Source organism: Meriones unguiculatus, chromosome 3 (genome assembly GCF_030254825.1).
Source record: "Meriones unguiculatus strain TT.TT164.6M chromosome 3, Bangor_MerUng_6.1, whole genome shotgun sequence".
Classification (NCBI taxonomy): Eukaryota; Metazoa; Chordata; class Mammalia; order Rodentia; family Muridae; genus Meriones; species Meriones unguiculatus.
This window is the reverse complement of record NC_083351.1, coordinates 90,802,474-90,829,466: the sequence shown is the minus strand read 5'-3', so window position 1 is coordinate 90,829,466 and position 26,993 is coordinate 90,802,474. Positions and strand designations below refer to the sequence as shown.

Genomic DNA, 26,993 nt, shown 5'->3' with positions numbered 1-26,993 from the left:
TTATGGCCCTATAGAAACCAGAAACTTTGAACCAGACCAATGACTCATTGCAGTAAGTGTTTGCATGTAAAGCTGTTTGGGCAAAAAAATATATATATACCATGTGACAGCATAGCAGTTTGCAGTGCCTCTTTGATAAATGCAATGGAGAGGTGGGAACAATGGCAGGACGGAGCAGTGGAGAGAGATGGAACTACAGACTTGGCTCAGAGGCAACCTGTGTGGGAGTGTGGCTGCATATCCCTTCTGAGTAAGGACAGCAGGTTGGTGGACAGCAGCCTGGAACTAGTGCAGGCTGTGCTCTCGAACACACTGCCCAGCTGCACGATTGCCCTGCCTCTGAGCAATGGACGACGATTCATTTTCTGGATTGGGCCACTTGCACTTTATGGTAGGGCCATGCTGCTGTCAGTGTTCCGTGTTGCTGCATAGGCCTGTGTTGGTGTCTGTGGTGTGTGTTGCTGTAGACGGCTATGCTGACATCTGTGGTTTGTGCTTCTACAGAGGGCTATGTTGGTGTCTGTGGTCCATGCTTTGATGTTCATGGTCCACACTGCTGCAGAAGGCCATGTTGAGGTTCATAGCCTATGTTGCCACTGCAAACCATGTGGAAGTTCATGATCTGTGCTGCCACTGGGCGTAATGGTCAGGGAAACTTCTTTTGCAGTAGTACCAATTATTGCAAACTCACAATTGAGAGTGAAAGACACTGAGGGCTTCTGTGATTCCCCCATCCCCCCCCCCCCCACAAAAAAACCAACCAAACAAACAAAAAAGTCTAGACAGGAAGCTATTCAAGAGAGTTCTTTTTTTATATAATTTATTTAATTTTTTTTATTTCATGTGCATTTAGTGTGAAGGTATCAGATCCCTTGAAATTGGCATTGCAGACAGTTGTGAATTGCCATGTGGGTGCAGGGAATTGAACCTGGGTCCTTTGGAAGAGCAGACCGTGCTCTTAACCACTGAGCCATCTCTCCAGCCCCTCAAGAGAGTTCTTAAAAGTTGTGATAAAGATGCTGAAGTGTAGCTCTTCATGGTTGATGGCTTTTGTGGGTGGGGGTACATGGACAACAACTCTTTTATCTTTAAGGGGCTGATCACTGGGTTTGACCATGCTCCATTAGTTTATGGTCAACACAAATGGGACTTGGTGTTTTTGTTGTTTTTTTTTTTTTCCTGTTTTGGAGGAGGGCACAAAGAAGGAATGGGAGGCTCATGTGATCAGGGTACATTGTATGAAATCCACCCCCAAATAACCAATAAAATTATGTTGAAAAAAAAAAAGTGAACAGCAGCCATGCTGTGGTAGTAAATGCCTTTAATTTCAGCACTCTAGAGGCAGAGGCAGGGGTATCTTTGTGAGTTCGCGGCCAGCCTGGCCTACAGAGTGAATACCAGGACAGCTAAGGGTACATAGAAAAGCCTTGCCTTGAAAAAAGAAGAGGAGGAGGAGCAATGTCATTGAAGGGGATTCTGGAAAGTGCTGAGAGTCAGCACACAGAGCTGTGTTCCAGACATGATATGGCCAGAGTTGTAGCTTGTGCTGGCAGTTAAACTTGGTGGTCACCCAGGGGATGCTTGTTTGGAAGGTGTCATGGAGAGTGGCTGAGGCTTGGCACTGTGTGGCAGGACTAGAGTCCTGGAAGATAGCCTAGGAGAGGCTACTGGTGGAAGTGCAGCCCAGCTGAAGGGCCCCAGCAGTTTTGGAGATGCCAATACAGTGCTGACCACCAAGAACAGCATCAGCAGTGGAGTGGGACCAGCCAGAGCCTAGAAAACAGCCTGTGCTCTAGAGGGAAAGTTGGAGAAATGACCCAAGCCCCTCGGGGGAGCCCAATGGCTTGTGAATGAATCCCAGATAATTGGACCTTGAGTGGTATACACTTCTGGAGTTTGGTTTTGCTTGATTCAGATTGTGACTCTCCTGATGCTTCCCTCTTATAAAAAGTAGTTTTAACTTAATTTTGACTTTTTTTTTTACAGGAATCCACAGCTTTAAGACTTTAAACTTTTAAAACTTTTTGTATGTTTAAACAGAATGGACTTTTAATATATTTAAATTTAAAGTTACTTATGTTTTATGTAGAGATATTAATGTTAGTGTGCCACCATGGGGATAAATAAGAAAGGAAAGGTTCTAATTGAAAAGTGATGTTTGTATATCAAGTTGACAAGGAGTCAGTTGTATTGGCTAGTTTTATGTCAACTTGACATACCTACAATCACTAGAGAGAAAGGATCCTCTAATGAGAAATACCTCCATAAGAGCAGGCTGTGGGAAAGCCTGTAGAGCATTCTTTTTGTGTTTGTTTGTTTGTTTGTTCATTTTGTTTTGCTTTTCCAGACAGGGTTTCTCTGTGTAGCCTTGGCTATCCTGGACTTTCTTTGTAGACAAGGCTGGCCTCGAACTCACAGAGATCCAGCTGCCTTTGCTTCCGTGAGCACTAGGATTAGAGGTGCAGTACTAGAACATTCTTAATTAGTGGTTGATGGGGGGAGGCCCATTGCATTGTGGGTGGTGCCTTCGTTAGGCTGGTGGTCCTGGGTTCTATAAGAAAGCAAACTGAGCAAGACATGAGGAGCAACCTAGTAAGCAGCACCCCTCCGTGGCCTCTGCATTGGCTCCTGCTTCTTCTAGGTTCCTGACCTGCTTGACTTCCTGTACTGACTTTCTTTGATGATGAACTGTGATGTGAAAGCATAATTTGAATAAACTCTTTCCTCTCTCTTCAAAACCATGAAGATAAAAAACACAAATTTGGAAAGGGTACCAGAGTTTGGGGTGTATCTGGAAAGAATTAAGGGGTTAAACATTGTAAGCAAGTATAAAATTCTAAAAAAATTAATAGATATATTTAAAATGCAAAATACATCTTTACATTTTAGGAGAGATGCTTGTTAAGTTAAATAATTTCTAATATGTAAATGTACAGTGGTAGTAAGCAATAAGGTATAGGTTTTTCTTTTTTCAAAGTGTTAAAAATAGCAAAATGGCCTAGGCTGGCCTCAAACTCACAATGCTACTGTCTTAGCTTCCCAAGTGCTAGGATTACAGGTATGCAAAACTGCGGTGAGTCTGTTTTTATATTCAGTCAGCATTGCAGCCACATGTCTGCATCCAAATGGGCTTCACAAAGTGTTTTCCTAGGATGAGAGAAAACACCACTGAAGCTGCATGTGAGAGTTGGCTAGGACAGTGTCACCGCCACCCTCCAGGCTTCTTGTTGAGGGCCCTTTGAAGAATGGGTCTTAAAGCCAACATTTTTAAACAGGACACAGCTGCCTCAGAAGTTCAGTGATCTCTGGCACTGGACAGAACAGTTGTTTGTTTGTGAGCATCTTGACCAGTCAGTTATCTCCAACCCTCAGTGGTGTGACAGGCTTAAGGCAATACACTATAACAAGTGTCGAGTTGTTCATATTACTATATCTAGGCAAATTTATAACTGAGTTTCTATGATAGTGTCTTTCTGTAAACCTAGGCTAATAAAAGTAACTACACAATTAGGACTTTTTATATATCACTTGCATAATGACCATGCAGCTCTGGGGCTATAATTTCACTGGTCCTTTTTTAAATGCTGTTTCCAAAGCTGGTATCAACTTCATAGAAATGGCCAGCTACTCCACTCTGGGACATGGCAAATGAGAGATACAAACCAAAGGCCTCAGGACTCTTTGCTAGTCAATATTCTATAAAGGAAACAGATTTTTTATTCTTGAACAAATTCTTACCCGAATTATTATGCTTCTCTGTTATTATTATTATTAATATTATTCTCTGTTATAATATTATTATGATAATAATATAATAATAATAATATAATAATATTATATTATTATTATTATTATGCTTCTCTCATTTTTTCAAGACAGTGCTTCTCTGTGTAGCCCCAGTTGTCCTGGAACTTGCTTTGTAGACCAGGCTGGCCTAGAACCCCAGAGATCTGCTTACCTGTACCTCCCCAGTGCTGGGGTTGAGGGTGTATGCCATTATTCCTGGCTTGGACTTTGGACTTGTGCAGTTGGACTAAGTACATTTTGCATTGTGATAATGGCCTGGGGGCCTCCAGAGAGTGGACTAGTGGTGTTTTGAGTAAGAAGTGTCCTGGTAGTTTCTTTTCAGTGACGTCTCTCAGCTCTGTGTTCAGCTGCCTTCTGCCATTATAGACGCTCTTGCTGCAACTGTAAGCCTGAACAAGCTCTTTCATAAGTTGTTTTTGGTCATGGTTTTTTATCACAGCGATGAAAAATAACTAATACATAGCTGTATCCCTGTTCTCCAGAGTGTGTTTTTTATCTTAAGTGATAAAGGTGGTCCAAAGTTTATATATTTTAACATCTTATGTCTCTTTACTACTGTTTTTTAACAGTTTTCTTTCCTTTTCAGCTACAAGGCTTTGGCCAACCAAGTGTTTACCATGCTGCTATTGTCATCTTCTTAGAATTCTTTGCTTGGGGCCTGTTGACAACTCCAATGTTAACTGTAAGTATTACTGGACTGTGTCTTTTATCTTTATACATGCTGTATATGAAATACAAAGCATTGTGGAAATTGTGTCTTTATTTGAATGTTATTGGCCTTTGACTTGAAGACCTAACAAATGGAAAATTGTTAAGTACTTTGTAATGATGAATGTAAGAATGAACATATCCCTGGTTTTGATAACTTCTCTACAGCCATTTCTTTAAACCAAGTATTGAATTTCTTTTTTTTTTTTTAATTATTTCTTTTTAAACATTTTATGTAGATGGCCTTTTTTGACTGTATACACCTCTTGCATGCCTACTTCTGGAGACATGCCTAGTGCAAGAGACATCGTATCCTCTGAAACTGGTGTTGCAGATGGCTGTGAGTTACATTGTGGGTACTCAATTGAAACCTGGGTTCTCTGCAAGTGCAGCTAGTGTTCTTAACTGCTGAGCTACCTCTCCAGCCTTCTTTATTCTTCAGGAGAACTAAGATGTCTGATGTATTGTAGGCGTAGATTTTTCACCAAACTACTGTATTTAAGGTTCTTAAGCAACTTTACCTCGCTTCCAACCCCCACAACTTTAGGTAGGAGATTAGTAGGGAAAAAGGCTGTACCTCTTTTCTACTTCCTGCTGATTAGAGTCGGGGGATCTTTAGGGGGTTACCAGACTCAGTTGTCAGGATACCAGCAGTCCAGTCCAAGGCCAACACTAAGAAGCAACACGAAGTCAGGGAAAGCTGCAAGACTTAGTTGGATTGCCCGGAGACACTCTCTGGAACGTTTCTCTCTGCAAAGTCAAGTGTTGAAGCATGAAGATGGGCGCAACGGTGTTGGTTTCTCACTTTGTGTGGGCTTCTACATACCTCCTCTCCTCAGAGGCCATTCACAGATGCTCTCAAGCTGGCCAAAGTCAGGCCCCTGCATGTGAGAGTTCACAGCAAAACATCATGGAGCCTCTCAAAAGCCAGCCTTCAGCAAAACATCATGTGCCCAGCTTGCGGGAAAACATCACAGGACAAAACTGAGTCTTCAAGGAAACCAGAAATTTCCACTTCAGTGTATGCATATACTTAGAAAAATAAGTACCAAAGAAAAGATAGGGAGGGGAGGGGTTGGTACAGATTTCAACAATTATTTAACACTTAAGGTAAGTTTTAAATGTCTTTGAAATTAAATTTCAGTTGTCTTTAGTTATTTTTAAAAACCACTAATAGATCAGGTGTAGTGGTACACCTTTAATCCCAGCATTAGGGAGGCAGAGACAGGTGGACTCTGAGTTTGAGGCTAACCTGGATTACAGAGTGACTTCCAGGATAGCTAGGGCTATGCAAAGAAATCTTGTCTTTAAAAAAAAAAAAAATCACTAATAGGTGTCTCGTCTTAGTCATTATTTTGTCATAACAGAAAGCTTCTTAGCATACATTCAATTTTTGTCTTATAGTTAAGTCTAGAAAATACAGAGGTTTACAGGGTGGACAATAGCCAGTTAAAAGACTTTGGCATGATTTTTTAAAAGAATATTTCATTATTACTATTTTGTTGGTGTGTATGTGCATGCATGTATGTATTCGTGTAAGCCAAAGAGCAGTGAAGAATGAGAAGTGAAGAATACCGAAATTCCAAATATACAAATTCCAAATTCTAAAATCCTCCAAGTAGTTAATATCCTTGGGACACTCTGACTTTTTTCACTGGGGCCCTATTTTTATTTTGTTATTTTTTAGTTTTCCCATTTATCTGTTTAAAATTAGCATACGAAGTACTGGCTTGCCCCTCATGGCTTGCTTAGCCTGCTTTCTTATAGAATCCAGGACTGTTAGCTGAGGGATGGCAGCACCCATAATGGGTTTGGCCCTCCATATAAATCAGTAATTAAGAAAATGCCCTACAGGCCTGCCTACATTCTGATCTTAATGTAAGCATTTTCTGAATTGAGGTTCCTTCCTCTCTGATGATTCTAGCTTATGTCAAGTTGAGATAAACCTAGTCAGTACAACAGTAATGCTTTTCATCATGAAATTTACACACACACACACACACACACACACACACACACACACACACAAACTCATCTGTTGCTATTAATCCTCTTCCTTACATACCTTATGCTGGTCTGCTTTCTTTCTCCACTAGCCTTTTGGCAGCCCATGTGTTCTGTTATCCTTTTTTCTCCAGTCCCCAGATCTCCTTTAAGGCTGTTTTTTCCTCTTGGTTCCCTTTTGTTTTCATGGCCTATACCCCACCCCCATACACATATGATTTAATTTTGGGAGATGACATGTTTTTAGGAATTTATCCATTTTTTATTAATTTCTACCCTAATTTTGTTGTTTCTTGTTATCTGTTGCCTTGTTTTTCTAGAACATGGAGGTACTTTATTAGTTTGTGACCTAAATTTTTAATGTGTGATCTTACATCTGTGAAACATTTCTCTCTACCTTTGGTATATCCCATAACTGCCGTTGTTTTCATTTGATTCTAAAAAGTTTTTCCTTTGTTTTTTTTTTTTTTTTTGTTTTGTTTTGTTTTGTTTTTGTTTTTTCCTCCAATGATGTTTGTTTAGTCTCCAAATACTTTCTGACAGTATTTTATTGTACTGTGGGCTGACAAGATTAGAGGAGGAGACTATTTTCCTTTTTCTCTTTCTGTCCTTTTTTTTTTTTTTTTTTTGTCAAGTCATGTTTTTGGGCCATAATATGACAAATTTTGGAATTGGTTTTAGGGAACTGCTGAGAATATTTATTTCCTACCCATTGTGTGGAATATTCTATGGACATCTGTTTTTTATGTTAAATCCCAAGTGCTGGGTGATGTAATTTAATTCAAGCCTTCCAAATTAAAACTTGAGAAAATAACATGTAAATATGAGAATGGTGTTTAAAAGACCTCCTAAAAGATGATAATGGGATGTGATCCTCCCATTGTTAGTTCTATTAGGACCTGTCTTAATTTTTCATTACCTATAATGCCCTTTTATATTTACTGTATTATATTGGGAGCTCCAACAGTTGATGCAAAAATATTTATGATTTTTATACCTTTTCATGGCATTCCTTTTATTGATATGTAATGTGCTTTATATCTTTGAATGAATTTTGGTTTGAATCTTACTTTTTCATATCTGGGAATAACTATGCCTACTTGTTTTAAGCTTCCATTTGCTTGATATATTAACATCTAACCATTGGCTCTTAGTTTATGGCTATCTTTGCTAGTGAAGAATTTTCTTGGAGACAACAGAGATAGTTGTTTTTCAGTCCAGTTAATTAGTCTGCCTCTCTACTTGCCGAGTTGAGGATATTTGCGTTTAAAATGTCTTGTTCCTTTTCTATTACTTTGACAAGACACCATGACCAAGGTAATTTATGGAGTTTATTAGGACTTACACTCTCAGAGTGTTAGAGTCCATGACCATTACAGTAGGGAGCATGGCAGCAGGAAGGCAGGCATAACTGGAGCAGTAGGTGAGAGCTTATGTCCTGATCCACAAGCAGAAAGAAGAGAGGAAGTGACAGACAGAAACAGAGAGAGAACTGGGAATGGCATGGCTTTTGAAACCTTAGAATCTACCCAAGATCTCCTCCAACAAGGCCACACCTCCTAACCCTTCCCAAACAGTTCCATCAAGTGTATGTGTGAACCTGTAGGACCCATTCTCATTCTTACTACCACAAGGTGTTATTCAGATGGTTTCCTGTTTTCCATTGGTAGGTTGTATTCCAGCTGGCTGGATTACTGATAATTTTTGTTTTTTTGTTTTCCTTCCTCCTAGTTAGTGTTGTGATTTTTTTTTTTTTTTGCTTTACTGTGCTAGACAAGATGGATTCCTTCCCAGCTTTCTTTTTTCATCTGTCTCTAAGGGATTCTTTTTTGTGTGTGCTTTTGTGGATGGGACTATTTTCTTCCTCTGTGTATAATATTCCTTTAAATGTTTTTCTGCAGTGTTTTCTTGGTTGTCCTGAAATATCTTAATTTTGTGTCTACCTTTAAAATTCTTATTTCATCATCATTTTTAAGAGATGACCTTGCTGGGTATAAAAATCTTCATAATAGTTACATGGAAGGCTTGAAATACTTTATTTTATACTTTCCTGAGTTTGTAAGGAAGAAGAAAACCTAAATCTTTCATCAGCAATTGTTAATTTTTAATATTATTTATTTCTTTTATACTTTGAATATCTTGACTATGATATATCATATCCATTTAGGCTTTCATTTCTTTCTCTAGGTTTGGGATATGTTCTGATATATTTTCATGAAATAAATTGTCTTTACTTAACTACCTACCTCAATTGCCTCTTCTGTGCAATTGATTTAGCTTTGGTCTCTTGAATATGTCACAGACTTGGAAGTTTTGATCATATTTGTTTCTGCTTGCTTGCTTGATCATTTGCTTGCTTATTTATTTGTTTGTTTAGCCTCTCTGTCCTTGAAATTTGTTGTCTGCTAATGATGCTTTCCATTCTCTTGTTTTGTTTTGTTCTGTCTTTTGTTTAATTAAGCAATTGATTTTTTTTTTTCTTCCATTTCTAGAATTTGTGTTTGGTTCCCTTTTAGAGGCTGAACTTCCTTGATGAATTTTTCCTTCTGTTTGATAACAGTTTGTCCACGTTGGTAATAGTGATAAGTCATCTTGCTTATTTGAGTCCTCTGTATGGTCACTGATCATTTTAAAAGTAGGAATCTGATATCTGTTTCTGGCATTTTAGCAATCTCCCTATTTTTTTTTTCTGGTATTGAGGAATTGTGAACCTGTAGAGGCTTGTTTCTTGTAATTTGCACATCTGTTGGGATTGAGGTGTGCTTCAGTTTTTATTTCTCTCTCCTTGTTTCTCCATTCTTTTTGTTGTTTTGTTTTTAACATGAATCCTGGTGACCTCTCTTCATTTGGATATTTGTTTCCTACTGCTTTTTCAGGGAAAAGCTGAGTGTAATACTTATGCAACGATTTGACAACAGTCCTTGTAGTAACTTGTAGGAGAAAACATCTTTGCACTTCATTTGTGTCCCTTTGAAGGTTGAGAGGCTGCTGTACTTGATGAAATCATAGTTTATAGATTTCTTTCCTTTTTTTTAGTACTTTTTTATTGCAACTAGGAAAGAAAGAATAAAGTAAGTGGACAAATTTATAGAGCTAGAGTTTGAGAAGTAATACATAATATTGTAGAGGAAGGACAGAGATAAAGCTTTTCCTAGCAAGATGAAAGTCAAAACACAATGTTGAACAAAGTGTAAAAGTGTAAATACCTTGAGATAAGGGGGAAATTAATTAAATAAAAATGAGCAATAAAATAGTATTACGACCTTTATCAGTATTTCTTCCTATTTGGAAAGATACTGTTTTGTTTCTGGGGATAGAAAGCACACTCAAGTTTTATGGGACACTCATAATGCTGTATAGGTTCTCCACACAAATGAGGAGCTTAGGGAGAGGTGGACATAGATGAACTCTTAGCTGCGATGCCTGGGCCACAGTTGTGCTACTCTCTCCAGCTGGCAGTGTCCCACTGCCTCCTCTTATATCTTATCTAGCTTTTCTCTTTTAATTTTTGGTGTATCTTGCCTGTAATGTCCAAAGCAGATAATTTTGAGGGTGTTGGAGTATTCCTAGTAGACTCTGAAGCAGTTAGCTGAAAAGCTACTACATGGCCTCTTGAGTTTCTGAGCAGTTGTGCTGCTTGTATAAATTTGCTTAAAATGTGAATTTTTAAGTGTGAGGAGTACCCAGTTGCGAGTATAATTTTATTGTCATGTTATTTAAGAAATGTAGCTAAGTGAGTAGATGTACTAATTTTCCTCTGTAAATTCTTCACTGTTGGCAAACTTGCCTTTGTGTTTGCCTTTGATGTTCTCTAATCAAACAGATGTAATGAGCTTTTCTTGGCATTTGCTTCTCTTTTTAATAAATTTTAACATAGTTTTGTCTGCCATGCATTTTAAAAATGTATTTATTTAAATATATGTTATTGCTGTTCTGTTTTTTACTAAGAAGACTGATTCAATTCCTTTTTAAGAAAAACTCATGTATCTTCTTTATATGTCTGTAGATGTTATTCTTTCTATTCCTTGGCATCTTGACTCTGTTACTAGCCACAGAGTGTATAGCTGTTCGTTTTTCCTTTCTCTTTCTTTCTTTCTCGATCTCCCATTTCTCTCCCCCTCCCTCCTCTCTCTCTCTCTCTCTCTCTCTCTCTCTTTTTCTTTCTTTCCTTTTACCTTCATGTAGCAAGTGGACAGCACTCTTATTTCTAATGAGGCAAAACTAAAAAAAAATTCTAAAAAAGCAGTGTTGGGATCATGATATGAAAACCTAGAATAGTATATGTATTAGTATTTTGACTAGTTCTTCATCTGAGAGTTATTAGGATTATTTTGGAGTAGTAAAAAGCAGTTTACCTTTTGATCCACAGTCTTTGAAATATGTTACTTATTGTTACATGTTAGCTTATAGTTTTAGTTAATTTAGTTAAAACTTTACAAGTTAAGTAAAGTTTGTATCACTAATGCCTTGTAGCAGTTTTATGAACTTGCCTTCATAGAGTGTGGCCTTAGAAGAAGGAGTTATAATGACCTTTCTCTCATCTACATGCGCTTTGAGGGCCTACTCTTAATTTTCTATGAATAATCTGACTAAACTAATACCCCATGGTACATTTAAATCAACTGCTTAATTTAGAAAACTATGCTTAAAATTCTTAGAAACAAGAATTTCATTTCTTTTAATTTGTAGAATTTATTTCTTAAGCTGATTTTGAAAGCTCAGCAGTCAATTAAGAAATAAGCATTCTCTACTTATTTATCTTTTTCTGTAGTGTCTGAAAAACCCAGACTTTTCTTTGAGCACTTTCTTGTGACATTCAGTTCTCTTATCCTTTATTCTTAACTAACTCTCAAGACAGTGTGTCCACTCATTCCTTCATTTGACTAACATGTGTGCTGCATGCTTGCTTGTCTTAGTGTGTGCTTTTCTAGGAGTTATGGTGGCTGAGATGAGGTACAATTGTATACTAGTCCGTTTGGTCACATTACATAGGCACTTTGTTGATTAATTTACTCTTCACATTACAAACAAAAAGAACAAACAAAAAAGCAAGTAAATATTTTAACAAGAATCACATGTACACTGTCTATTTCTAGCATCACGAGATCCCATAGACTGACTTGTTGGTTTTGTTAGATGTACTTGTTGGATTTTTTAGTCCTTCCTTCCTTCCTTCCTTCCTTCCTTCCTTCCTTTTTCTTCTCTTTTTTCTTTCCTTCCTTCCCTCCCTCCTCTTCCTCCTCTGTCCCCCTCTCCCTCCCTCCCTCCCTCCTTCCCTCCTTCCTTCCTTCCTTCCTTCCTTCCTTCCTTCCTTCCTTCCTTCTCTTTATTTTTTCCTTCCTGTGTCTTTCTGTCTTTCTTATAAATTGCTTGTGTTCAGGAACCCTGCAAGCCTCACAGCCAGTAGGGAGATTATCCACATGAGGTGAGGATTGGAAGTTGAGTCAATATCATCTTACCCATTTAAGTATAGTAAAACTTTGGGAAAAAATTTTACTATACTTGAATGGGTCACAACAAAGGTTTTAGGACTAGCTATAAAGAAACTCCCTGACTAAGTAGCCAAGCACCTGTGACTGTTACAATAAGAAGAGTTCTGTTGACTGATAAATAAAGCCCAGGGTTAGGACCTAGACTGGAAGGATTTATAATGAGCATAAGGATAGATTCTATTGGTGGAAGGATTGCAAAGTACATGGACCTCTTTCATAGGGTAGGTTCCAGTCACTGAGAGAGAAAGCTCAGGATCAGGGTCTAAACAGTTCTCAGGATTTCCAGGAAATTCAGTTGGAGCTTGACTCCTAATAGAGTAGCAAAGGATCACCAGGTTGTTGAACCACTTCACTCCAGCATTTTAGGTGATCAAGAATCCTTCATTTTCTTCTGTTGTGGAAAATAGGCCCACATGATTGACAGGCATGGTTTCCCCAATGCTCAGTCTAAGTTGTATTTCCTACAGGCCTGTTCATGGAAATGATAATAAAGGCATTTAAATACTTGCTAATTAATCAGTATTGTTTGTTAAATCTTTGTTCACTTTGAAAAGCTGACAATGCAATGAGCTTTTCTTGGCATTTACTTCTCTTACTAATAAATTTTGGCATATATTTGTCTGTCACATTTAAAAAATATACTTATTTCAGTGTATGCCTATGCGTGTGTGCAAGTGCCAGTGAGAAGCAGAAGAGGGTGTAGGATATGGGCGTTACAGGTAGTTTTGAGCCCTGTGAAGCGAATGCTGAGAATTGAACACTGATTGTTCTTAAGAACACTATGCATTTTTATCTGCTGAGTCATCTCTAGCTCCCTCTGTCACATATGTTTATATATGTAAACAAGTTAATACTTTAACAAACATAACAGCTGATATTCAACTTTGCTAATCTACAATAAAATTATAAAAAGTGACAAGGTAGTATAAAATAATTATTAGTCAATCACCTTATCTTCAAATACGGGATATACAATTTTGGGTACATTCTGATTTTGTTACAGATTTTTCAGCATTGTTGCTATCATTATACTGCCTCTGGCATCAAGTACATCTAAAACAAAGACAGCCATTAATATGAATTTATTCCTCATAAGTCAGTCTGTAAAGCCACAGTATGGTGTTTTGTATGCTTAGGATGACTTTTATAATTTTGATTAGTTGGTATAAAGCAGCTAAATGTTACCATTTTTAAATAATATATTGTAGTTAAAAGGCTTTTTGTTGCTTTGAGCAGTTCTGAGTAATTTGGACCATTGTCTGGTTTGAATTCTACCCCATTTAATTCTGTAAATGCCTCACTTTGAGGACTATGCTTGTGATTATTATCTGTGGCCAGCTACAAAGTTTAGCAGCATTGAGAATAATATATGTATGACCAGTTTTAATAATGCATTTTCTTTTTTTTTTTTAAGATTTATTTATTATGCATACAATGTTCTGTCTGCAAGAGGGCACCAGATATCATTATAGGTGGTTGTGAGCTACCATGTGATTGCTGGGAATTGAACTCAGGACCTCTGGAAGAGCAGTCATTGCCCTTAACCTCTGAGCCATCTCTCCAGCCCATAATGCATTTTCTTTAATAGCTGTTTCTCCTTTTTCTTTTCTTTAGGAGTTTTTGGGATCTAGAACATTAATTTATTGAAAGGCCTTTTTCAGTAGCATTTATTAATTCACTTCAGTTATTTGTAAAAATAAAGAAACAGTGCTCTATCGTAGTGGGGAAGAGATATTGGTTGTTGATTGCTACATATTCCTTTCTAAGAATAATTAAAGGAGCTGGAGAGAGTTACAGATATTTGTTGCTCTTCCAAAAGACCTGGGTTAGACAGCTTAGAACTGTCTGTAACTCCAGTCCTGGGTTATCAGATGCCCTTGTTGGCCTTCATGGGCACCAGACCCACACTTGGTGCATAGATATATATACAGACAAACACCTATACATAGAAAATTAATTAAAAATAATAGTTAAAGACTATATTGTCTTTGATTTTCTTAGAGAAATATAAAATTAAGAGTCTTGATCTTACCTGAGTTTATTGATGTACCTTTTATCATTGTTTGCTATATTCTGATAAGTTATCTTTTATAGTTAAATTATTTACATCATTTTGATTTTTGAATTTGTCATAAAATATCTAAATACTGTCTCTTTTTAAAAAGTTGTCCTATGACTTTTTTCCCCCTTGGGGGGGGAATGTTTGTTATACTTATTTTTCCAGTTAGAGTTTACAGTTACCTTCTTATGGAAGGAGAAAGAAACAGAAAAGGGTGGAATTTTATGTGATGTGATGTGATATGTGTGTGTGTGTGTGTGTGTGTGTGTGTGTTAGAGATGGGGTCTAACTGTGTATCCTAGCCTTAACCTCTGAATCCTATGTTAGCCTCCTAACTGCTGGTATTAAAGGTGTGCATTACCATGTTTAGAACAAAAAGTTTTTAAAATTCAGATTGAAAAAAATTTTAGAGCCTGCATGGTAACTTGATTGCCCAGAATCAATATATTGTAACAAAAACACAGTAGGTTTACTATGCAGTTCAGTAAATAGATGCTGTTCATGCTGGGGCATGATTGCATTAATGATTGTCTCTTATTCTAATGTGCTTAACTGTGCAAAGAGAATGCTATTCAACTATCATCATAGAAATATTCAGTAGAGGTCAAAGGTTGAAGTTTGAGGATGTAGGTGGGCTAGGATGTAGTAACTCACTGCCCCTTTGACAGCTGAGGCCATGCCTGGAGTTACTGCGTGTTTTAGAGCATTGTTACCTTCTGCTTCCTATAAGCTGAGAGGAAGCCAGTAGGCAAAGGGGGTCTGACACAGTATAAAAGGGAGACTGGGGAGTGCGGTCAACTAAAAGATGGTGGAGCAGTAAGTGGCATTTGTGATTAAAGGAATTTTCTAATAGCTTCTCTGTTTTCTTCAGTAGAAGAAAGTAGGGCTTAAATGCCAAGATTGGAAGTACAGTGTGAATATATTTTAATTTTATTTTTAAAAGACTTTTTATTTAGTTATTCACCTTACATCTCAACTATAGCCTCTTCTTCTCCCAGTCTTTCCCCTCCACCCTTTCAACTCTCCCAGATTCCCCTCATCCCTCCCCTCCCTGCCCTTCAGATAAGGGGAGACCCCTTACCCAAACCCTAGCACATCTAATCATATCAGGACAGTGTACTTCCTGTTTCACAGTATCCTGGCAAGGCAGCCCCACCAGGGGAAAGTGATCGGAAAGTATGCAACAGAGACCATGTCAGAGACAGCCCCTGTCCCCTTTCTAGGGGACCCACATGGAGGCTAAGCTGCCCATTAGGTATATATGTGTAGAGGTTAGGTCTAGTCCATGCCTGGTTCTTGGTTGGTGCTTCAGTTTCTACAAGCTCCCCCACCCCCACCCCAGGTTAGTTGGCCTTCTTGTAGAACTCCTGTCCCCTCCAAGTCCTTCTATCCCCCCCACCCCCCGACTCTTCTACAAGGATCCCTGTGCTCTGCCCAGTGTTTGGCTGTGAGTCTCAGTTTCTGTTTGGTCCTTTGCTGGGTGGAGCCTGTCAAAGGACAGCTATGCTAGGCTTTGGTCTGCCAGCACAATAGAGTGTCATCAATAGTATTGGGTTTGATCTTATTGAGTGTTGGGCCAGGCATTGATAGCACATTCTCTAAAAGACTCTTAATGCAGTTTTAAGTTCATAAGAAAATTGAGAGGACATTAGAGAGATTTCTTACATTCCCTGCCATGACATGTATAAGCCTCTTTATCAAAAGTAGTTACCACAGTGGCAGTATACATGACACTGACAGGTATCTTTTTACTGTTTTCTGTGGTGTTTCTTTTTCAGAATGTTGTGTTACAGAATACAGCTTTTTTCAGATTGGTCTCTTTTACTTGGGAATATGCATTTACAGTTCCTTTTTGTCTTTTAAATGAGTGATTACTCGTTTTCTTCTAGCAATAGTTGTGTAGCAGAGTTTACTCATCTATTCACCTAATGAAGGATATTTTGTTTCCTTCCAAGTTTGGGTAATTATCAGAGCTACTGTAAACCTCTGTGGAAAGGTTTTTGTGTAGATAAACTTTCAAGTCCTTTGTACAAATGCCAAGGAGCATGATAGATGGATCATATGCTAAATGTGTAGTTAGTTTTGTAATAAACTACTGAGGTAACTGCATTATATTGTATTCCCACCAGTGATGAATGAGAGCTTTTATGGCCCATATCCTTGTTTGTATTTAGTGTCATCATTTTTTTTTTTTTTTCATCTTGGCTAATGGATCTAATAGCTTGGCTTACAAATCTAATAACTGTGTAGATACCTTTTTTTGGTATACATTTTTAAGTGACATTAAACTCCACTTTTTCAAATGTGTAGTTAACTGTCAACTTTGTTGAGGGGTATGTACCTTTTTGATATTTGGGTAACATTTTAAGAGATTAAAAAAAAATACTGTATGTATCAGTATAGTATGTGCCCGTGAGGGTAGATTCCCACAGAGGTCAGAAAAGGGATCCACTGAAGCAGAGTTTCAGCCAGTTGTAAATTATCCCATATTGGTACTGAGAATGAAACATCGGTCTTCTGAAAGAGCATCATATACTCTTAACTACCGAGCTATCTCTCAAGTCAATGGATCTACCCCCACCCACTTAAATTGGGTTTTTGCTGTTTATTACTTAAGTCTTTTTTTTTTTTTTTTTTGTATATAGGGTTATCTTTGAGTAGGTGCTGATCATTATATGTAGGGAAGAATGTTTCCTTAAAAGCTATTTTTGAGTTTTCTACTAGCTAGCTTAGAATTGCTATAATGCACATTTAAGGCTTAACATTTTTTCTGTACTACTCAGAGAACGAACATGGGTCTGTCCTTGAGTTTGTATCACTCTTTGGGAATAAATGCTTAAAGTTGTTGCAACAAAAATATATTCTTCGTTGGCTAGTCTTTGCTGTAATTTATGACAGAAGCACCTATGAGGGCTGGGGTTTTTCTTGTCCGGTCCTTGCATAGTGTTTTATTATGTTACTGCCTTTTCATGTCTTCAAGGTGTTTATTTTGTTTTTGAGACAAGGTTTTACCTTGTAGCCCTGGCTGAAGTGGGTTTTTGTTTTTTGTTTGTTTTGTTCTTTTCAGATTTCATTAGTAATTGATAATTTTTAAAAATTGATCTTATTTGTTTAGCCTTCTAGTAATAAAGGCAGAAATCGTTACCTTTAATTTATATTTGACTATATCTTGTTTGTTTGCTTTTATAGGTTTTACATGAAACATTTCCTCAACACACATTCCTCATGAATGGCCTCATTCAAGGTCTAAAGGTAAGAAGAATTGTGTGAATTCATAATGAAACAAAACCAGGAATCCCTAGTAAGTCAGAATAAAATACAACACAAATACTTGTAAGGCATAAAGAATTAAACATTAAAAGGCCCAGTGAATACTCTGAAGACCTTAGGCCATTTTTATCTGTATATACATGACAGTCTGCAAGAGTTTAATTAGTATATAAACCTTTAATTGCTCTGCCAGGTAACAAAATAAAATGAATAACTGGACTGTCTTCTTGGACTGAGGAAGAAGGAAATATTCAGCTTGAGAGTCTTTTTGGCTAGTGCTTAATTCAGAGCTTCCAGAGGTCTCCCGGACTTGATTTAGCTGACCTTTCATTTCAGGGTTAATAAGACATACATCAGAAATGTCTGACTAAGAAATTAAAATATGTATTACAGTTTTACCTTAAAGTATATGACAGTTCTATGTCATCCTTCAAGCTTATATAATATTTCTCTGTGTATTATACTGTATGTTAATATGTTAGCATAATTCAAATTAAAATTGTACTTTAGTAATTTGACAATGTTAATTATTAATATTAGTTTTTTTAGATGATTTAAGGATTCTGACGATCATAACAAAGTAATGTTACTCTAGAAGACAAATAGAAAGAGAATTTTCGTTTATTCGAGGATATGAATAAAACTGCATTTCAATAACTTCTGAACTTTAATATTGAACTTCAGTGAGTAGTTTAGACTTAACACTGGGTTAACTGGTTATTTTGTTTTGTTTTCAAGGTAAAGATTTAAAAAAAATCAGAACTCTGCAGTAAAACATGGGTGTGTTAAAATTTCTTAATATTAGCAAGGTCTTTGGGTTCTTCTTTTTCTTACCTCTATCCCCCTAGTTTCTCTCCCTAACACCAGATAGGAGAGAAACAAGGATCGAGGGGGCAGAGAGAGCTAGAGATCCCTAATTTAATTTCTTGTTTCTTCTTTGAGCATGACTACTAACAAACTGAAACCAACCCTCCTGAGAAACTACCAGCCACACCTATCTGGGCTCTCGCATTTATAGACTCTCCGAAAAGTTGTTAGAATTCCAAACACCACACAATTACAGAAACTATCTGCAGTAGGCAAAACCATGCTTCTGCTAGAACACAAAACAGATCATGGTCAGCTGCTGCACACAGTCCAAAGCAGCTTCTCATCCCTACACCTGGGACTAAAACAAAAGCACATTTTTATAATTTTCTCTGTGTGTGTGTGTTTTCTCATTTTTTTAATTAAATCTTCATTTTTATATTAATTAGTTTATTTACTTTGTATCCCAGCTGTAGCCCCCCCCTCATTCCCTCCCAATTCCACCCTCCCTCCCTCATCTCCTCTCTGCCCCTCAGTCCACTGGTAGGAGAGGTTCTCCTTCCATCTGACCTTAGCTTACCAGGTCTCTTCAGGACTGTCTGCAGTATCCTCCTCTGTGGCCTATCAAGGCTGCTTCTCCCTTGGGGGTGGGAAGGTCAAAGAGCCATCCACTGAATTCATGTCAGAGACAGTCCCTGTTCCCCTTACTAGGGAACCCACTTGGATACTGAGCTGCCATGGGCTCCATCCGAGCAGGGGTCTAGGTTATATCTATGCATGGTCCTTTGTTAGAGAATCAGTCTCAGGAAAGTTCCCTGTGCCCAGATATATTTGGTCCTGTGGAGCTCCTGTCCTCTCCAGATTTTACTAACTCCCCCTTCTTTCATATGATTCCCTGCATTCTGCCCAAGGTTTGGTTATGAGTCTCACCATCTGCCTTGATGATACACTGTTAGGTAGAGTCTTTCAGAGGCCCTCTGTGGTAGCCTCCTTTCCTATTACTTGTTTTCTCCTACTTCTAATGTCCATCCCATTTGTCTTTCTAAGTAAGTTTTTTTTTTATTATTATTATTAAAGAAACCTAAATTCCAGAATTCTCACTACAAGTTGTGGCATATACTTATAACCCTAATAGTATTTGGAAGGTAAAATAAGAGGCTCAGGAGTTTGGCCTACAAAGCAAGTATCGGGAGTTTGGCCTACAAAGGAAGCATTAGGCCAACATGGACTACAGATTGAAATCTTGCTTTATCCCATATCCAACCCCCTATCAAAACAAAAAGCTCTTCTTTTAAAAAATAAATAAATGAATAAATAAATAATAAATAAAATATATATGTGTGTATTTAAAATTATGTATCATGATATAGCATTTGAAAAACAATAATTTTGGGAGCAAACTGTTCCCACATTATAGATTTTTTTCTGTTATTAAACTGAAAAATTGTTATAAAATGTTATATATAAAATGAAGTTTCAGAAATTCAGATTGTACTTTATTTGTTATTGCTTGGAATTGTTACTACAAAGTCAGTTGTAAACTTCATGCTAATATTTGAAGGTAAACTAAAATGTTTTAAAGTTTTAAAAAGTATATGAGATACTGTTCCAACTGCATATATTAAATACATGTTTAATATTTTTGTAGTGGCTGATAATTACAAAATTCATATATATTTGCTTCGGGTGAATTATAGTTGCTGTTTTTTAAGACTTGGTACCCAGACTGATGTGGAAAGATCCCTAGTTTAAGGCTAATTTTGGGGTTCATAATGAGACCCTGCCTCTAAAGAACAACCAAAGAATTGTAATTTCTTGAGCAATAAGCTTTAATTGCTGTGTTGTCATATAAGAACCTTAAATGACATAACAGACTTAATGGCTAATTATCCCACCTGAAATACTACAAATGATTAATTTTGCCACTTACAGTTAATATTTAATCCAGTAATACTATATAGTCAAATATTGTTATTTTTGGATTCCATAATTACAGTTTGCCTATTCATTAAATTTATTTGTAACCCTAAATTCAGCAGTGCTTTTGTGTTCATCTTCAGATGTGACCAGAGCAGGGGCAATTTTGAGCTTGTTGTGTTTTCATTGGAAGTTGAAGGAGGTCATACTCTGTACTCTTTTTTTCATGGACCCAGAATTTTGTTGTCAGACTGGCCTTAATTTTAAAACCTTTAAAATTGCAAAGTGGACTTGGCAGATTTAATATTGAAAAAGCACTTACTCAGTAAATCAAATTATGAGCTGTCCTGCTTAATCAGAAACTCTTGAGTTTGTAGCCTACTGTGATCAAGGGCTAGCTAGTGTCATAAAAACTAACCAGGAAAAAGTCTGATTTCTGGGAAATCCAAGATTTCTAAAAAGGTTAAGATTTTATAAAATTATCTCTTAGCAATATATAGATTTTCAATATTTGCTACTGTCACCCAAAATTTGATTTAAAAAATACTTAAAATACAATTTAAATTGTTGATCCAGGAGATTATAATTTTTCTATAAAATTACATTATTTTAAGTGTAAATGGTAACACTTTAGCTTTTCCATACACTTTGTTTTAAAACAGCGTGTGTGGGGCTGGGATAGATCTGTGATAGAATACTTGCTTCATGTACTCAAGGCTCTGAGTTTGATTTCTAGCTTGAAAACAAAGCATTGTATGAAATCTGAGATCAGTTTTTTTTTTTTTTTCCTTTTTGTACTTAAGAATTTTTGTTACAGCTTTGGTATTAGTTATTTTCTTTGCTCCCCTCCTCCTTCTTTCTCGCTCTCTTCTCCCCCCTCCCCTTTTTGTTGTTTTGTTTTGTTTTCGAGACAGGATTCCTCTGTATTGGAGAAACCTGGCTGTCCTAGACTCACTTTGTATTCCAGCATGGCCTTGAACCCACAGAGATCCTCCCGCCCAGCAGGTTATTTCCATCTTACATTTCTTCATGCCATTTTCTTTGCCAGTTGTATTAGCCGATTAGGTGTTTAGGTCTTGATACTCAACTTTAAACAGCATAAGCTATTTTTAAGAGGCTGGAGAGACGGCTGGGCGGTTGGTTAGCAGCACACTCTGCTCTTGCAAAGGGCCAGGTTCAGTTCTTTGCACTCATGTCAGTTGGCTCACAACTGTCTGTAACTCCAGCTCAGATCTGATGTCCCTGCCTTCCACGGACAAGTGTCCACGTGTGGTGAACACAAGCTCACAAGGTCATATACATACACAGAGATAAAGAGAAATCTAAAAAACTCCACAGGTTTTCTAAAATGCATGAAGCTGAGTAGTGCTGGTCTGAGGTCCTCGTCTGTAATCTTTGCAGTTTTTTAGCTTTTACTGTGACAGCCACAGAAGGACGACTGAATGAATTTCCTTAAGTTCTAAGAATATACTAAATTTTCTTGAAGTATACGATGGCTCAGGAGTCTTAAGGTTTGATTTCTTCACTGAGGAATTTTTTTTCTTTTAATCTGATAGGAGCTCAAAAGTTTCATCTTTCTTCCATTGAGTTTCTCCCTTTGACTCTACTCTTTCAGTTTACCTGGGCCTGCTATCCCAGGCCTTTCAAATGTTGTCTGTGGAATGCTAAACTTGTTCCCTTTTCTTCTCAGGTGATTTTAGAAATGTCTGCTGATTTGATTTCTTATTAAAATTCTAATTTACCTCTAATATTTGAAAGCTGCTATTTATAAGACCCTATTACAGGCATCAAAGGTACAGAGTTGAAAAGGAACTGCATACACCATGTGACATTAATCTGTTTTTAATTTAGCAGAGAAGATAGCAAAAGTAACAAATTGTGGTAGAGTATTGAAATTACACTAAAAGAAATAAATGCCAGGTGGGAAAAGTTTGTTATGCCCTTTCCTCTTCATACTGTAAAGAGCTCTCTGCTCCAGTATCTAAGAGACTAGGTAGAAGAATTGCTATTTGTTCCTGATTTAAAACAAAAACAAAAGCAAATAAACAAAACAGCCTAGCAATATACTGGCTTTAGATATGGGAAGAGCATCAGAAGTGTTTATGCATAAGCCTATTGACACAGAAGAACTTGGTATGTTCAGAAAACAGAAGTATTATATGGAGTGATGGCATAGGATGGGAGTAAGGGTCAGATTTGGGAAAATCTTACTTGTTTGATAGGGACTTTTTAAAATAAGTTATAAAGATTAAATACAGAAATAATATGATGACTACCCGTATATTCATGACCCAGCTCATTTAAACTTCTTCCTACCCCGTCACATCTGTCCACTGCCCGCCAACTTCTTATTGTGGTAATGACTTAAAAATGGCCAGTACTGACTGACAAATTATGAGCAAGTAGTACATGTTTGTTTTGCCTCTCTTTAACCTCAGGTCTGTTAAGTTGGATTATTTTCCTTCTTCGTAACTAGATGTAGAAAGGAAGACTTGTAGTAATGGATCGCTTTTTATATCTAACACGGGCTTCTGTTTGTTCTGTAGGGTCTGCTCTCCTTTCTGAGTGCTCCACTCATAGGCGCTCTCTCTGATGTGTGGGGCAGAAAACCCTTTCTCCTTGGCACAGTCTTCTTTACCTGCTTCCCTATCCCACTGATGAGGATCAGCCCATGGTGAGTTGCTGAACTCTTCACTATCATACTGGTATGTTTTGAGTCCTATGTAAATAAAAGCAGATTGGTCACCAATCCTAATCCAAATATCCAAAATATAAAATGACCTAAAAATTCCAAACATTTTGAGCACTGACATAACACAAATACGATTGGTTCAAATGTGTACAGATTTTACCTCATAGTGAACAAGTATACAAAAATAAAAAAGTATTTCAAATATTATATAAAATGAATTTTATACTGTGTATAAGGAGTATATAGAAAATGGATGGTTTCCATTTTACACTTGAGTTCTATGCTTAAGATATCTAGCTCATCATATATAAGTAAAATGCCAAAAGAAAAAAATCTAAAATACTTCAATTCCAATCATTTATGAACTCAGCTTTTACTTTTATCTGCAGAGCATTCTTTGATCATTTCAGGTTAAACTACCTAGTCAGAGATGTTCCAGGTGTATTGAAGAGCAGCTGTCAGTGCTGGGATGTCAGTTATAGGCCAGTGCTGAAAGTGCCAACAGTCCCTGCCCCACACTGTGACTTGTTGCCTTTGTACTTTTTTGTTCTCACGTTGCGTTGTGACACCAAGTGAACATTGTTCATATAAGAACAGGCCAATATTCCACAAGACCCTTGTGTGATGAATCTAGGCGATTTAATTATCACAGAGATGCTCTTCCTCCATGAAAACACTTTCATATTATTATCAGGAATTCTTGTTAATATTTGTAAATTTATTGGCTAACATAATTTATTTTCTACCACATAATTATTTTTGGTAGAATGCTAGCGAATCATGCCTCTCTACTGAGTTAAAAATTACCCCATTCCTTCTAGTTTTATGCTGTTTACTGCTTTTTAAATTTTTTATTAGCTAATAAATTAATGTCTAATTAAAGTGAAGACTATGGACCCTTTTTCCATTTTGTAAAGACTGCTGTAATTTTTTCTTCATTAGGCCTCAAGCCAGCTCTTCCTTCCCTTGTCGTACCTCCCCTCCTTTTTAAACTTAATGTGTATGAGCATTTTGCCTTTATGTATGTGTGTACCATGTGTATACTTGGTGCCTGCAGAGGCCAGAAGAGGTTGTTGGATCCCCTGAGACTGGAATCACAGACTGTTGTGAGCTGCCGTGTGGGTCCTGAGATTGAGCCCATGTCCTGGAAAAGCCGTCATATGTTTAGTCCCTTGTATTTTATTTAAGGAGTTTTTCTTTTAAAATAAAGATTCATTGATTAGATATCAGAATTTATTTATATCAAGAATTACATGTCAGATTTTATTAGATAAATGTTTTGAGGGCTTTTTTTTTTAGGTTATTTATTTATTTTTGCTTCTTTTGGATCCTTAAAAACTGTTACTATGCCCGTGAGACGGTTCAGTGGTAAAAACACTTGATGTGTAAGCATGAGGACCTGAGTTCAATCCCTTGAACCCACAGTAGAAGAGAACTAACTCCTGTCTGACCTATACAGGACTTGATGCTACATGCATGCCTGTTCTCTCTCACATCATACCTATATACAGATACAATAACAGTGATAACAAAATTTTAAAAATTTAAAGAACTGTTAATTTGATTGATTATGTTACTAACTTAAAATAAATATTTTAATATTAAAATATATTTTATGTTGTAGAATAAACTCCATCTTGTGTTCTATAAGATGTTTTTTCACTGTATTTATGTATATTATAGAAATTTTTGGTTTGGATTATCTTTTTTCTTAAACTATTTTTGTATAGATTTTTAAAAAACTTGAAGCATTATCATATTGTCTACCTTTAAAACTACTACTATACCTAAACTATAATTCTATTTAGTCCTATTATTCTTTTTTTTTTTCTGTCTTTTTCTTGGGTGGGGGTAACGTGTATTCCTTTCAGTATTGCCAAAATTCCAGTTATTTTGTTAAATATTTGTCTTTAAGTATTACAGATACTTGAGTTTATTTTCATTAGCATATAATATCCAAATCATTTCTTTGACTTTGATTATAAAATCTTCTTGGGTAATTAATCTTTCAACTGGTAGAAGATGGTGTTCTTAATCATATTTTAAACACTCTTTTGATAGGTGGTATTTTGGCATGATTTCTGTATCTGGAGTCTTCTCAGTCACTTTCTCTGTAATATTTGCCTATGTAGCTGACTTCACTCAAGAGCATGAAAGAAGTACTGCATATGGATGGGTAAGGTCGTCGTAAATTTTTTGTTGGTTTTGAAACAGAAACTTATGTAGGCTAAGTTGACTTTAGAGTTAGAATCTTCCTTCCACAGTCTCTTGAGGGCTCAGATTATGGGTGTGTAGCAATTTGCCTGTCTTAAAACTTTTTGTTATTTTGAGGTAGGGTCTTAGGACAGGCTAGTTCAAACTCAGGTTTCTTGAACTTCAGATCCTCCTTCGAGTTTCAGAGTGCTAGGATTACAGGCTTGTAGACTTTCTAAAAACTAGAGTAATAAGTTGCATTTTATTAAAAATTGACCAGAAATTGAAACTTAAAATATCAGAAATAGATTTGAGAAAATTGACCAGAAATTGAAATTTAAAATAACAGCAGAAATAGATTTGAGAAATATGAGAATCTCAACATGTGTCTCAGACACTCACTTGAGACATAACACTGTAGAAAAAGGCTATTCATTTGGCAGATTGTTGTTGAATAAATATCAAAAGTTATTGGAGGTAGTATTTTTGATAATTTGATATTAGACTGCCCCATTTTCTGAGGCATGATAATGATATTATAGTTATGAAGGAGAAGAAAGAACTATTAGAATGGCAGCATTCTAATAGTTCTTTAGAAGCAGAAGCATTTTGGTCCAGAAAGGTGTTTTTCTTTTTCTTTTTTGTTTTTTGACAGGGTTTTACTGTTTAGCCCTGGAACTTGCTGTGTAGGCTAGGCCAGCCTCAACCTCAGAGATCTACCTTCTCTAAGTTACTTTCAAATGGTGTAGGGATAAGATAGCATATACTCCTATTGATGGGCAGTTGTAGGCACGTGTTCGGTGTCTGGGATATTTGTGTACATTGTAAGAAGAAAAGTGATATGGCTAGACAGCATAGAGTACTAGATTAAAGAAGGGTAAATGCCAGAAATCAGATCATCACTTTCCTTCTTGTACCCTTTTTTTAAAAAATACTGCTTCTTAGAGTAAAGTGCTTTTTCTTTTTCTTTTTTTTTTTAATTTATTTATTTATTATGGATACAATATCTGCATGTATGCCTTCACATCAGAAGAGGGCACAAGATCTCATTATAGATGGCTGGGAGCCACCATGTGGTTGCTGGGAATTGAACTCAGGACCTCTGGAAGAGCAGCCAGTGCTCTTAACCTCTGAGCCATCTCTCCAGCCCCAAAGTGCTTTTTCTTGTTGACTAGTGAAATGAGTACATTCACCTGTCAGTTTTCAACCTACAGGAAAGTTACTACTGTTTCATAAAATAGTTTGTTGACTTTGACACTTGTAGTTACAAAGCTTTACTTTCCCTCTGACTACTGTCTGAACTTTCTCTTCCTTCCCCTTCCTGTGAATATTATTCATACTTTATCTTAAATTGAAGGTGCCTGTACAATGGTGTGCAGATTAGAAGAGAAAGTGAATAGAAATGCTTCAAAAGAAAGCAAATACTCACGGTAGGCTGTGTTAGCCATCAGGGCTGTGAAGAGCACCAAGATTCTGTATCTCATAAAAGTGCAGCTTTCTTCTCCACCTTCTTAATCATGAGAAATGTCTGTGGACATAGTAATTTCCCTACAATGTTACTAGACTATAAAAATGTTAGCAGATCTATGAAAACATAAAACTTGTGCATATTCATGGAAGATAGCTCATGTAAGCTTTGATGCATGTACATTAGATAATGTATGATTGGTTAGACATTTTGTTTCCTTGAAAGGTTAAATGCTTTTCTCTTTTTGGGAATTTATTTATTTACTCTATCTGTGTGTGTATAAGTGTGTGAGAGTAGGTGCCATAGCATTCATGTGGCAGTCAGAGAATACTTTTTAGATGTCACTATTCTATCATGTCCTGGGACTTAAACTCAGGTTACCAGGCCTGTGCAGCAAGCACCCTTAGCTGCTGAGGCATTTTGCTAGCCCCATTTATCTTTTCCTTATGATAGAGTTTTTAGTAGCTATATTTTGCTTTCAGTGGAAAAATAATTTACATTGGTTCTATGCTAATTATGGAAAGGGTTTTCGTAGTCACCAGAAGTGACCATCACCTAATTTGATTAATTACTTAA

At 36.8% G+C, this 26,993-nt stretch overlaps 1 protein-coding gene across 1 annotated transcript in view; it reads left to right on the top strand.

Moving 5' to 3' along the window:
* The window catches only part of Mfsd14b (major facilitator superfamily domain containing 14B), a 46,818-nt gene that overhangs the window by 6,734 nt on the left and 13,091 nt on the right, over positions 1-26,993 (top strand). The window contains exons 2-5 of the mRNA XM_060380347.1: positions 4,394-4,489; positions 17,260-17,322; positions 22,611-22,738; positions 24,818-24,932. Of these exons, the coding sequence (XP_060236330.1) occupies positions 4,394-4,489; positions 17,260-17,322; positions 22,611-22,738; positions 24,818-24,932 (402 nt within the window). The remainder of the gene's footprint in view (positions 1-4,393; positions 4,490-17,259; positions 17,323-22,610; positions 22,739-24,817; positions 24,933-26,993) is intronic.